General features: G+C 59.2%; 1 protein-coding gene across 4 annotated transcripts in view; it reads left to right on the top strand.

Annotated features, from left to right (window-relative positions):
- The window catches only part of EVL (Enah/Vasp-like), an 86,378-nt gene that overhangs the window by 66,189 nt on the left and 6,951 nt on the right, over positions 1 to 13,238 (top strand). For all 4 annotated transcript variants that reach the window (XR_002826354.1, XM_023744434.1, XM_023744433.1 and 1 more), the window contains exons 4-9: positions 3,528 to 3,591; positions 7,009 to 7,064; positions 7,697 to 7,926; positions 8,592 to 8,713; positions 11,461 to 11,521; positions 13,040 to 13,103. Coding sequence is in view for 3 of the 4 variants with exons in the window: in XM_023744434.1 (XP_023600202.1) it covers positions 3,528 to 3,591; positions 7,009 to 7,064; positions 7,697 to 7,926; positions 8,592 to 8,713; positions 11,461 to 11,521; positions 13,040 to 13,103 (597 nt within the window). In the remaining variant the exon portion in view is untranslated. The remainder of the gene's footprint in view (positions 1 to 3,527; positions 3,592 to 7,008; positions 7,065 to 7,696; positions 7,927 to 8,591; positions 8,714 to 11,460; positions 11,522 to 13,039; positions 13,104 to 13,238) is intronic.

Genomic DNA, 13,238 nt, shown 5'->3' with positions numbered 1-13,238 from the left:
GGGTCCCCATCTGTGGCTCAGGGTCAGCCCTGGCCCATGTGGGCTTATGGATGGAGTCTGGCCCAGCGACCCACTCCCCCAGTGTTGTTTCCCCCGACTTCAGTCAGCTCCCAGATTCAGCAGGCTCATGACACCAAGGCCAGCATCATGAGCCCCATGGCACTGGGCCAGCCCCCTCACCTCTCAGAGCCACCACCACTCACTCTGTGTCCCTCCAGGGTGGGGGGTCCAGCTGGGGAGCGGGCATTTGGTGGGCTTAGGGAGAGAGGCAGGTCTGTGCGGAGGCGGGCCCAGGAGAAGTGGCTGCAGGGTGGGCTGGAATCTTGTTCGATGGAGCTCGGACTGAACCCCGTAAAGGTCAGGCTTGTGTTTCCAGAGCGTAGTCTGCACTGTCAGTGTGGAGAGCAGACAGGAGGAGGGAAGGTGGAGAAGGCTCCCGAGGTAGAGCGAGGCATTACAGGAGGCAGATGCTGAGGCAGCCACATGGCGATGGACTCTGTCGGGGTCTCAGACACAGCAGCTGTGGGACTCGGTAACTAACGAGATGTGGGAGGAGGAGGAGCTGAGTCCCACCCGCTCCCTCGCCTGGATCCTGGAGGTGGGACGTGACTAGAGGTGACTCCGTGACACAGGAGCCTGTGGCCTCCTCCCTGGCTTCCGATGCTCCACCAGGGAATCATGCAGGTGACTCAACACCGGGACAGGGAAGTGGCCACCAGTCACCCAGTGCCCCACCCTGAGATTTTCTCACTGGGGAAGCACTTACAAATGTCTGTACCAGCAATTTCCCAAGGGATCCCAGACAGTTCTGAGGGAGCAATCCTTCTCCCAGTCTCTCCACCCTGCCTCTGCCAGGGGGCAGCCAGGCCAGTGGGGGGAATCAGCCAGGAGGCCGTCTGCTACAGGTACCGTGGGCCACTGGGCAGACCCTTCCACAGGGAGGGACTATACCAATGTTCAGGACACTCAGAGCTCAAAGCAGACTAACATTTCTTAGTTTGAACAGAATTCATGGAAGGCCTTATGCAACCCAGTGTTGTCTCTTCCCTCTGTGCTAAGATGCCAGCTGTCTAATTTTAAAGCATGTCTCAAGTACAGGGGCCAGAGCCCCTGGGGACAGCGAGAGCCCCTGTTAGATCCCCCACCTCTGGAGGACAGGCTGGCGGGGGGCTGGGAGGAGCCGAGCTCTACAGGCCGATGAGGGACCCAAGCACAGGATCAGCACAGACCACTGTGTGGACAGCTGGCTGCCATCTGGGGTCCTGACAAAGGGGTGTGACCAGGCCAGTGCAGCAGACGCAGAGACCTTCAAGCAGCTAGTATTGCCCGGGTGTGAGACCTCCGTCCTAGGGGGTGGGCTCCAGGCGCTAGACAGGGTCTCCGGGACAGGGCCTCAGCCTCCAGAAGGGCAGCCTCCAGATTCAGGCCGTGGGCTCAGCAGCAGAGACCAGGGCTAGGACGCCCTCCCTCCTGCCTCGGCCAGGATGTGGGTGGGTCAGAGCTGGGGGACCCCTGTCTGCTGCGTGGACACCAGGCAGAGGCTGTGCACCCCTGAGGCTGTGACCCTGTGGTCCTGCTCTTTGGCAGCGGGCCAGCTACCCCTTCTCCTGTGTTCCTCCTCCTCAAGCCGGTCTCCATCCGAACCCGCAGTGTGGTTGAGTTTAAGAAAGAAAGTGTGTTTGGCACGTAGTTTGAGTCTGGCTTCACTGCCTGCGGTCTATGAGGCCCTGAGCGAGTCACTCCCCCTTTCTGGGCTGTTTCCTCGCCTGGTACAAGCGGCTCTGTCGGGTAGGGCTGGGAGTTAGAATCAGGGCGTTGAGGAGAGCTGCTGCCGCTGTCATTGGTGCTCTCATGTTCCTGATGACCAGGGAGGCTCCCGGGACCTGAGCCTGGCCCGCTGGGCAAGGGAAGAGCTTGTCCCTCCGGATCTTTTTAATTGAGAATGTTTCTTTTCTTTGTTAAACTTTTCAAATTTTCTAATGTCTGTTAGACTGAACATATATTACATGTTATTTATAGTCAGGAAAATAAATGTTTTAGAGCACATAATTATGTGTTAAATAAAGGGGAAAAAAGTATTTAGAGACAGAGAAAGAACATAACACTTATTTCCTACTACAGCCAGGCCACCACGCCAGACATCATTAGTCACCTCTAAAGAAATCCGCAGGCCTCTCCCCTGCTGCCCCCAGAGCAGGCCTGGCAGGTCCACCACGGAGTTTTCCTCGAGTGCTGGGCGGCCTCTCCTCCTCCCACCCAGCTTGGCCCCCACCCACCATCGCAGGGCGGGCAAGCCACAAAGCATGGCTCAGGGAAACCATGCCAGAAGCAGATAGATGCCGGGGCCCCAGACAGCAAAGTCTGAAACTGTCAGATATGGAAGCTAATAGAGAGTCTGGAAAGGGCTGTCAAGCAGAGAAAAGCATTCAGACCATGTTGCGCCACATGGTGGAGGAAATAGGGCCTTCGAGGGTGGGTGGGTTTGGCACCTCAGAGTAAGAAAGCCCTTGCTCCCCTGGGAGGCAGTGGGGTGCACCCGAGTACCTGCCCGGGAGGCACACGGGGTTCCTGGGCTGGGCAGGAGGCTGCCCGCAATCAGAGGGTCCGTTTCAGCTCTGAGATCCTGTCACCCTACCCCACCGGGCCTTGATCCAGGGCACAGCCCACTCACCCCTCCTCTGCCTGAAGCCCCTCCAGAGGCCTTCTGCACCGGGTGGGTTTTGTCGCAGGCTGATGCTGTCACCTCCTCCTGGGGAGGAGACAAGCCCCTGCCCCACCTAGTCAGCAAGAGAGAGACCCGCTCGAGCCCCGCCCCCTCGCTGAGACTCCACACTTCCCGTGACACCTGAGCTGGCAAAGGGAAGGAACAATCAGCTCTTTCTTGGGTCGGGGCAGAAGCCTGGCTTTTCTTATAAATGTGACAGCATCAGCCCTGTGTGGACACGGGTCATGCTCAGGCCTCCCCCTGCTCCAGGCCGTGCCTCAGGGTCCAGGGCAAGGATGTGGCCTGGGAGGCTCCACAGTGACAGCTCTGCCTCCACCGGCCACTCCTACCCCACAGCTGCAGACCCAGAGGTGCAGGCAGCCCAGGGCTAACCCTGGCTCTGACACTTACCTGCTCTAGGGCTGTTCCTTTGCTCAAAAGTCGGAAGAAATGGGTCTTCGGGGTTTGATGACGCCAAGTAAGTGCACTGGCGATTTTAGTTACAGTGGCTTCGGGGGACAGTGGCAAGTGAGGAAGTGGAAACGGCAAATGTGGTTAGAGAGGCGTCGGTAGCCAGAAGGGGTGATCTGCACCATGTGAAAACGCCATCCCACTTATTGGCTCTGACGGAAGAGCCACAGGAAGGGTGAGAGAGGTGACTGAGAGGCTGAGAGGGGGCCGGCTATTACACAGGTGTCAGAACCCCTGTCGAAAGGTCAAGGACGCCTCATGGGACCGACCAGGACAAAGACAGGTCCAGGTGTGTTTGCCGGGGCCTTTCTTCTCCACTAACCACCGTACTCTGTGCTTCTCTGCCCCACAGGCCCGTCCACCCAGCGGCAGGTGCAGAATGGCCCCTCTCCTGATGAGATGGACATCCAGAGAAGGTAACGCCCCCCTAGCAGGGCCCAGCCTGGTGGCCAGGGCACCGTTCAGCCAGCGCAGGACACGCCACAGCTAGGGCCAGGACTCCGAGAGCCACCCGCCGGGACAGGGAGCAGGCCTGAGCAGAGAGGAAGAGGGAGCCAGGCCATTGCTGCTTTGCCAGGGGGGTGAGCGCCGTGGTTTCACAGAGAGCCCCAGGCCTCCCGTCGCAGCCCTCGTGAACCAGGCAGTGCCCTGCGGGCTGTGCTCTTAGCTAACACGCCTTCTAGGTGTATGAGAAGGTAGTTGGCATGACGGGAAGGGATTGGGTCACGTGGCCAAGGCTCCCCGGGTCTGTCTGACTGAGGCCCTGGCCTTGGCACCGTCCTGTGCCGTCTCCCCTCACTCTGTCTGAAGGCCTCGTGAGACCTGGCCCTACCCCCCTCCACTGGAGGCCTTGGGCAGGCCACGGCCTCTCTGGAGGACCTCAGCCCCCTGCCCACTCAGCTCCCGGGAAGGTTAAAGTGGCGGAGGCCATGAGAGCGCTGTGTGAGCCAGGGCCAGCGCAGCGGCGATGTCCTTGTGCAGCCAGCCTGTGGAGGAGGCAGCTCCTAGGGGGCACGGGCCCTAGGATGGCACCCCACCCGCTCTGAGCTGCTCCTACAGTGTGCGAACTGGGAGGAAGGGCAGTGATGTTGTCCTGACGTTACAGCAGAGGTCCTGGTGGCCAAGGAGGGCGTGGCCTCCCAGGTCACGTTGCCAGGAAAGGCAGGGCCAGGGCTTGAACCTGGGCGGCCATGCCCTGCGGGGCTCTGCCTCTCTGTGAGGCTTTGCATCCCACTTGTGGGAGCTGCGCCAGGAGGTAGGCCTGGTCCCCACCATGCTCCCCAGCTTCTGGGAAAGTCCAGGACCCCAAGGGCTGTGGCTAGATGCCAGTCGGCCCCAGGCTGGGGTGGGAGGGATGTGTCAGCCTCGCCTGGCCTGAGGCTCCCTCGGGGTGTTCTCTCCAGCCTCTTCCTCCCCCTGGAGAGAAGGATCTCTGAGCGCGCTGCTCTGACGTGTACTTAGGACCCTCGGCAGTTCCCAGGCCTTAGTTTCCCATTTGAATATGACAGGGATTTTTTTATTTTTGTTTTTATTTTTGTTTTCATTCTTTTTTTGCGTCTATTTTTATTTTATTTTTAAGTTAAAGTTTACATCAGTATTTTGTATTAGTTTCATGTACCGCATAGTGGTTAGGCAATCGTGTAATTTACAAAGTGGTCCCCTCCGTATTCCCAGAACCCACCTGGCAGCATACAGTTACTGCAGTGTGACTGCCTGTGCTCCCTGTGCTGTGCTCTACATTCCCGTGACTGTTCTTAACTACCGAGCTGCACTTCTCGGTCCCTTCACCTTTCTCACAGTCCCCAGCCCGCTCCCCTCTGGCATCATCATCAGTCCTCTGTGTCTGTAAGTCTGTTTTAATTTGTTTGTTCGTGTATGTTTTTGTTAGATTCCGCATATAAGTGAAATCATGGTATTTGACGTATTCACTAAGCACAATACCCTCCAGGTCCTTTGTGCTGTGAGGATGACAGTGTTAGTTTAGTCCTCGCTCTGCTCAGGTCAAGCAATGAGTGGGGGAGGGAACGCTCCCTGGACAGACTCCTTTGCACTAACTCCCATGTTGACCGACTCCTCAGGCCTGTCTTCTGGCCTCTCAGGAAAACAGCAACTGTTCACAAGGGCTCTGCCCCATTGTACCCCCCACTGCCCTCAGGGCAATGGGAGGGCTTGCCCAAAGGAGGCAGGAGTTAGAGGCAGAACCAAGTACCTGGTCCAGCCCAGCTCAGCCGCCCGCCAGGTCCCAGAGGGCAGGAGTGAGCCCTACCAGACAGCGAGAGAATGCACTGGGGCATGTGGGCCTAAACAGACCCTCCCTTGGCTCTCAGAACCGGTGGAACATCACCACGCTGCATTGTCCTAACCCACCACCCAAGTCCAAGGCGTGGGAGGCCACTGGCTGCAGTCAGTGTTGCCAGCAGTCAACTGTCCGCAGGCCGGAGCGCCCCTGGAAGTCAGTCTGTGAACAGCAGGAGGCAAACTACAGAGCAGGGGCCCTGCTGGTGCTTGACACTTCACACACAGGGAGAGGTGGCTGACGGAGCGGAGCCTGCACCGTGAGCTGTGATAAGCGCAACCCGATTTGTAAATACTTCCAAACACCTCATTTTACTGAGGGCTCCTAAGTATGAATTCTGCTGGGCAGGGTGGAGTGTGGGGTGGTCTCGGCAGTTTAGAAGGAGAGGCTAATGGAGCTGCTGCTGGGAGTTGTTCAGACACCTTTAATGCCAAAGAGTCTTTTCTGTTATTTTTTAGGTACCAGGTATAACTCTTAAAAGAACTCCCTAGAACAGGTGATAGTATGCTTATTTTATAGAGAAGAATCAGAGGCCCACAAAGCCAGGAACCCCAGAATGGGAACCAGAAAGTTCCCTCCCTCTGAATGGTCTTTGCAGTAAACTGTGACCTTCCTCTAAGATGTGAGCAGCTGCACTTACTGAGTGTGGGACCCGGTGCCAGGCACCAGAGAAAGGCCAGCTCGCTGTGCACAGGGCACAGACTCACGGCCCACAGCCCCCCTGCCATGCAGACACACTGCTGGCCTCCAGTTCAGCCTCCCCTGAGCCAGGTGGGCATCAAAGCGCCCTGCCCCCTGCTGCACAGCAGGCATTTAGGGTGGGCACACACCGGTGAGGCTGCTGCCGTCCCTGGTCCACATGATTCCTGAGCCCCCTCCTGCTCCAGCGCCACCGTCCCAGATTCTGCGGACGTGTTTGTGGGTCAGTGTCCTCACTCGACCGGCCTGTGAGAGTGCCCGAAGTGCTCTGCCGTCAGGAGCTCGGTGTGGGTTCCCCGCGAGGCTCACAGCCTGCACGGCCCGCACCACATGGCTTTGCCGCGGAGGCCAGGCCTGCGGCTACATCTGTGCTGAAAAGAATGAGCACGTGCCCGCGGAGTGTCCGCTTCTGACAACCCCCAGTGCCTGGGAATTGTTCCGGGTCTTAGCCAGGTGCTGTGGGGACAGGACATTTGAGGTCGGGTCAGCTGAGGCCACAGGCACAGAAGCCAGGGGTCCCATCCAGCCTAGAGGAAAGTGTGGCCACTCGTCCACATGGCGCCCGAGCCTTCGTGGGGGGCTCCCTGTTTAGGGGTGCCTGAGACTCAGGAGGCTGCCGGCACCCACCTGTTTGGAGATCATGGACCAGTCACGTGCCCCACCTCTGTTAAGTGGGGGAGGCAAGCCCAGTGGCCATCAGAGCCAGGGAGGGGATGAGGGAAGCTCACTGTGAGGCGCCCCCCCAGCCCAGGGCGCACAGTGGGTCCTCGGGAAGAGCCGGCAAAACCCAGCCTTGCAGCCTGTGCTCCATGGATCCCCTGGTTCTTTTGCTTTTCAGACAAGTGATGGAGCAGCAGCGCCAGGAGTCTCTAGAGAGAAGAACCTCAGCCACAGGTGAGAGCCTGCAGGCCTGCTCCCCATACTGCTCGGTGGCAGCCCCCCACCGAGGCGGTGCCGTGCGCATCGGGCCTCTGTGAAGAGCTACGTAGGTCTCAGTGTGCCAGTCACCTTCGATGACAGTGGGGGACCCAGAGAACAGAAGAGAGTGGGCGGTTAGCTCACCTTGGTGGCTCCTCCCATCAGCCTCTGGTGCTGGATGTTGAGGGGAGATAGGGACAGGGGACCGACCAGCACTCAGCATTGCTCCCTGACATGAGGCCAAGGGTCACTCACAATCGCATCTCAGGGACCAGTGTCTGCTAGTGCCTGGGGCGGTGCAAGGCACAGAGAAGGGACACAGGAGAAAAGGGTACAGTCTGAGCCACCAAAGACCTTCCTCCCCCTGGAGACCCACCATTAGAGCAGGACAAAGGTAGCTGAGCTCAAGGGATATTAGACACTGTGGGTCCAGCCAGGGGACTGGCATAGGGAGTGACCGGAGCAGGGCCAAGCTCACCCCAAGGGGATGGAAGAGGCAGCCTGAGCTGTCCCTGCTCCCTCAGAGCAGCAGGCTGACCTGTCCCTCCTCCTTCCCAGGAAGCACAGTGAGGGCTAGGGACTAACTGAGCCCCTCTGTTGTGTTTCAGGACCCACCCTCCCACCGGGGCACCCCTCATCTGCAGTCAGCGCCCCCCTCTCGTGTAGTGGGCCTCCACCCCCGCCCCCGCCCCCTGTCCCACCGCCACCCACAGGGGCCACTCCCCCTCCCCCACCCCCACTGCCAGCCGGAGGAGCCCAGGGCGCCAGCCACGACGAGAGCTCCGTGTCAGGACTGGCTGCTGCCCTGGCGGGGGCCAAGCTGAGGAGGGTCCAGCGGGTAAGCGTCCCTGAGCACAGGCCGGATGGGCTGGGGGCCAGTTTCTAACTGCCGAATGGACGGAGCCTTCCCCTGTCCCCGACACCCCGAGCAAAGCCCCGCCCTCCCCAATCTGGACACCACCTCTGCCGGCTGTTTTCAGTGAGAACCGGACAGGACGGCACTGGGTAGACCAGGAGCCGCTTGCAGCTTTGTAACCTGCTGTGATCCTCACGGTGACCTTCACAGCAGGGCAGGAAGTGGTTCCCTCATCAGGCGCAGTTAGGACTTGGGCCCCGGGTCCATCCCTCCATCAGTGCTTCTCATGGAAACCAGCCCCCTCAGGCCCAGCCTTACTTCCTGAGCCCTTCCTTCCGCCCACTGCTGGAAGGCAGAGCTCCTGGACCAAGGCCGGGGCTCGGACACCTCTGATGGGAGGCCGGCTTCCATCCCAAGGATTGTCTCCTCCCCTCGGGTCACGCTGGGCGCCAGGAGAGCATCCACTGTGACCGGCCAGGCCTGGTCCCTCTCTGTCACCTGTGGGTCGGGGGGATGGGACTCGACCCCTCGGGCCTCTTCTGCGCTGCCATCGTGGGAATCACACGTCCACACTCACACACGTCCCCATGATCCCCTCGAGTGACGTCCACCACGACAGCAGACTAAACGCTGGTCCTTCCCCGCAGCCCGAAGATGCCTCCGGAGGCTCCAGTCCCAGCGGGACCTCCAAGTCTGACGCCAATCGGGCGAGCAGTGGGGGCGGAGGAGGAGGCCTCATGGAAGAGATGAACAAGCTGCTGGCCAAGAGGTAGGGGTTTAGGGGTTTTAGGGCGTTCGGGGTATTTGCGCACCTCAGCGGCCCCAGCACCGAAGGAGAGCCCTTGCCTGAGCCCAGGACGCCTTGTCACCTGGGCTCAGCCAGGCGGACAACCCTTAAGTTTCCTCTTCTCCTGGGGTCAGTCTGAGGCGTCAGGCCGAAAGGGGTCCGTGAACTTCAGTGTAACAAGTATTGAAGCATCTTTCAAGTACAGCCATCCTGAGAAGGGAGAAACTGGGCAATAGTTTCAGAGGGAAATGAAGAGTATTCCCTGCACTTAGGATCCCAATACAAACAAGGTGTGGGCCAGGGCTGGGCGGTGTGGCTGCCCCACGTGAGGGCTGTGATGGAGGACACAGGAAAGGGGACTGTGAGGTGGCCAGAGCCCAAAGGACGTCACCCTGAGGTGGAGGAACAGTTCCATCCGTGTCCTGTTGGGCCCTGCGGCCTGCCAGCCATGTCTCTGCCCACACCCGCAGGTGTGGCTCCAGCTTGCCCAAGGCCACTAGCCTGTCACCGGCTCTTAGTTGTTCCCCAGAGGAAACCTGAGCAGGTGGAGAGATCACACAGTTCCTCGGAAGGGTTGCAAAACTTGATTTTACTCGTTAATGTGGCGTGGCGGCAGGAATGCCCTGACAGGTCCCGGTGTCATGGCTCACCTGTCGGATGCCCCCTGTGGTCCAAGAAAAGCCAGGGCCGGGACCTTGCTCCAGCCGGGAGCCCTCCTGCCTGCTCTCACCCTCCGGGCTCTTCCCTCTGCCCTCCAAGTCAGCTGAGTGCGAGCTCTCTGTGTGCCCGGGGTCTTCGTGTCCTGTTTCACCTCTTAAATCTGCTCGGCTCTGTGAGGGTGGAAGCAGAGGCCCCAGCGTGCAGGTAGCTGGTCTGTCGCTTCTCAGCTGGGGCAGAGCCAGCACTTCCTGCCCAAGGCCTCCCGAGCCTGCAGCGGGGCCTGAGCATATAGAGGAAACCAAGAGGGGACAGACAGTGACCAGGTGCAGGGTGACCGCGGCTGCACCATGGTGGGAACAGCTCCGTGGGGGAGAGAGCCGGGAGGGCTTCTCAGAGGAGGTTCCACACGTGCTGGGCCTTGAAGGACAAGAACACTTCTGGGGCTGAGGTGGGAGAGAACAGCAATCCAGGCAAAACAAGAGCAGAGGGTGGAGGGGTCAGTGCCTGGGAAGGCTGAGCCGCACCCTGAGCCCTGGGAGTGGAGAACACAGCCTCCTCGCAGGTGCGTTGGATTCTATCTCAGAGAGGTGAACGGGGCCTCCTGGAAAAACAAGGTGTTTTTCAAAAAGAAAACATTCACTCTTGCCCTGAGTCCAAAACCAACACGTTAACAATGACAGCTTGGCCTAGATGGCCCCTAGACCAAAGAGAGGAAGTTCCTGAGAACCGGAAAAGGCGCATTGCCAAGAGCGGGTGGGACGCCAGATGCTGGTGGGCTCTACCGAGAACAAACATTTGCACAACTCGGTGGGATTACTTGAGTTGCTCTTTGACGTCCACCAAGAGGTGGATGTGGCTGAGTCCACTTCTTCATGCAGGTAATGGCCGACTGCCTCCTCCCTCTGCGCCCTCCCTGCAGCGCCACCGGGCTGGGGTGGCCTGGCCTGCTTTGGGTGGGAGCAGAGTGACAGCAGGTAGGCCAGGGAGCACACCACCGTCGTCCAGGAAGCGATGATGGTGGCTTGCACCAATTGTCCAAAGTGAGACGGGGAAACGCAGATTCGAAATAAAGCAGGGGGAGAAGCGACCTGCCTGGCTGTGTGGGGAGGAAGATGGTGTCTGAGGAGCGATAGGTGGGTGGACCTGCTCCCTGAGACGAGACGGCTGAAGAAGGAGCCCTGTGTGGCTGAGGAGCCGACTGTGTGGGCTCCGTCACCCGACTGGTGACGGCCAACCTGCAGCCCCTCACCACTTGCGGGGCTGGCTTCCTTTTTTCTCATTTTTAAAATATATTTTTTTATTGATTTCAGAGAGGAAGTGAGCGGGAGAGAGAGAGAAACATCAATGATGAGAGAGAATTATTGCTCGGCTGCTTCCTGCATGCCCCCTGCTGGGGATCAAGCCCGCAACCCGGCCATGTGCCCCAACCGGGAATTGAACCATGACCGCCACACTGGCCGGGCGTCAGCTTCCTTCTTGGTGGGTTGCTCACCCCCCAGATCTAAGAGTTGTGTGCACTGGCGGCTTCACAGAGCTGAAGGTCCCAACGGCAGGTCTTGGGGAATATCGAAGGTCTACGTGTGTAGATTTGGGAGTCGGGCGTTATTTCAAAGCTGCCTTTTCCCATCTCACATATTGGCAGCCACTTAGGTGAGATTTTGAAGTTCGTGGGAAATGCATGAGTTGTCTAGAGGCATCGGCTCGGCTATTCAGAGTCTTTCCTTTCCTGAGCATGTCCGTTCTCAGTGGTGGTCCATGCTGGGTAGAACAAAAAGGGTCCCTCCTTCCTCCTGCAAGGGGGTCTGCTCACCAGGCAGTGGCCCGCAGACGAAATGTTCCCATGGCCTAGACGGGCTCCTCTCCCGTCCCATGTGGCCAGGCCAGTTTCGTGTCCAGGGTCATGGGACCAGCACAGAAGATCTGGACACTTCGCCACAGACCAGAAGGGGCTTCGGAATGGGTCCGATCCCACCACGGGATCCTCTGAGGACCAGGTGTGTCCACACAGAGGCGTCTGGGTGGGTGCGGAACCTCCCAGAGCTGACTTGCTGCTTCTTGCTCTGTGTTAGGAGAAAAGCAGCCTCCCAGACAGACAAGCCGGCTGATAAAAAGGAAGACGAAAGCCAAACGGTGAGCAAGCGCCCCTCACACCCCCACCTGCGTGAATACCCGGGAAGGCTCTCTGGCCCCACGCCAGGCCTTGGGGCATGCGGTGCACTTGGTGCACATGATAGGTACGTTCCCAGGTGACCTGCAGGAGCGATGGGCAGGGGGACAGGAGGAGGACGGGAGGGCCTCGGAGCACTCACTGTCATCCCCACGGCACGGCACCAGCCAGTTAGGCTCTAACGACCAGTCCCACCCACAGCCCTGTGGCACGCCAGCCAGGCAGCCGCACCAGCTGTGCGACTGGCAGAGAAGCTCTGCCGTGGGCCAGGCCATGCACGTGCTGGGGCTCCAGAGATGGACAGGATGTGGCCTCTGCCCTCGAGGGAGGGGACACAGGAAATACTGAGGGTAGAGAGAAAAGGAGCACCAGGGGCCCTGGGAGCTGAAGGAGGAGCCCCGAAAGCCCCCCTGGGGCGCCCACGAGAAGCGCCGTTTGCCCTGAGCCTCAAGGCCGAGACCAGAGCAGAGAACGCAGCGCAGGGAGCAGCGTCGGCAAAAGCACTATAGGCCGAGGGCCCGGGAGGCGGCTCTGCCCACCCACCTATCACGCTGCCTCCACCTCCCACCAGGTGACTCAGAGACTTTCCACAGAGGGGTGAGGGACAGACCTAGCGTTTAGAACACATTTTGGCAGCAATGTTCATGAACTTGTGGGCTGATGGGGACAGAGATACCTTAGGATAGATCCTCAGAACCACCTCTCTGGTGAAGGACAAGTGAAGCATCCCACAGCCTCCCCCAGCCTGGTCCCTGGGAAGTGGGCTGTGGGTGGCCACAGCACCCTCTAGGTCACCCAGACATCTGGTCCTCACATCAGCCATCAGAGGCGGAGCCGCCCAAAGAGCAGCGGTCCCTTAGGTGGGTCCCACCTGGCTACTCCCCTCACAGTGGACAGCAAGGCAGAAGCTGCTCCTGGGCCCGGAGTGGCGGGCACACCCAGGAGCTCAGGCCGCTGTTGTGCAGAGGGTCGGGCCCTTGGCGGGCTGCATCAGGTTGGTGCAGCCATAGAGTCTGTCCCACTAGGCAGGAGCCTGTGTCTCCCTGCAGCCCTCTCCTTCCCTGATTCCATGGGCCAGACCACCTCCCACCCGGACTTGGGGTTTCATTTAGTTTTTTTTGGTTTTTTAAATATATTTTATTGATTTTTTACAGAGAGGAAGGGAGAGGGATAGCTAGAAACGTCGATGAGAGAGAAACATCGATCAGCTGCCTCCTGCACACCCCCTACTGGGGATGTGCCCGCAACCAAGGTACATGCCCCTGACCAGAATAGAACCTGGGACCCTTCAGTCCGCAGACCGACGCTCTATCCACTGAGCCAAACCGGTTAGGGCTCATTTGTTAATAATACTCATTATTTTGCCGATTATAAAAGTAACATGTTCCCTAAGAAAAAACCTAGGGTTTTCTAGATGGCCCTGGTCACAGCCCAACAGCCTTCATAAGCAGACTGACGGCCAAGCTTTTCTCCCATTTTAGGAAGAGCCCAGCACCTCTCCATCTCCGGGTACCCGAGCAGCCAGCCAGCCACCCAACTCCTCAGGTAAAAGGTGCCCTGCCCGCCTGCTCGGGCCAGGGTCTCAGAGCAGGAGGCACTCCACAGGAACATGATCCGGTCCTCCGCCTCACTTTCGAATGAGAGAGACGGCAGAGGGGCTGCCTAGGGGCTTCCTGCCAC

This window comes from Myotis lucifugus, unplaced genomic scaffold (assembly GCF_000147115.1).
Source record: "Myotis lucifugus unplaced genomic scaffold, Myoluc2.0 scaffold_464, whole genome shotgun sequence".
Lineage (NCBI taxonomy): Eukaryota > Metazoa > Chordata > Mammalia > Chiroptera > Vespertilionidae > Myotis > Myotis lucifugus.
This window is presented reverse-complemented; position numbering and strand designations above follow the sequence as displayed.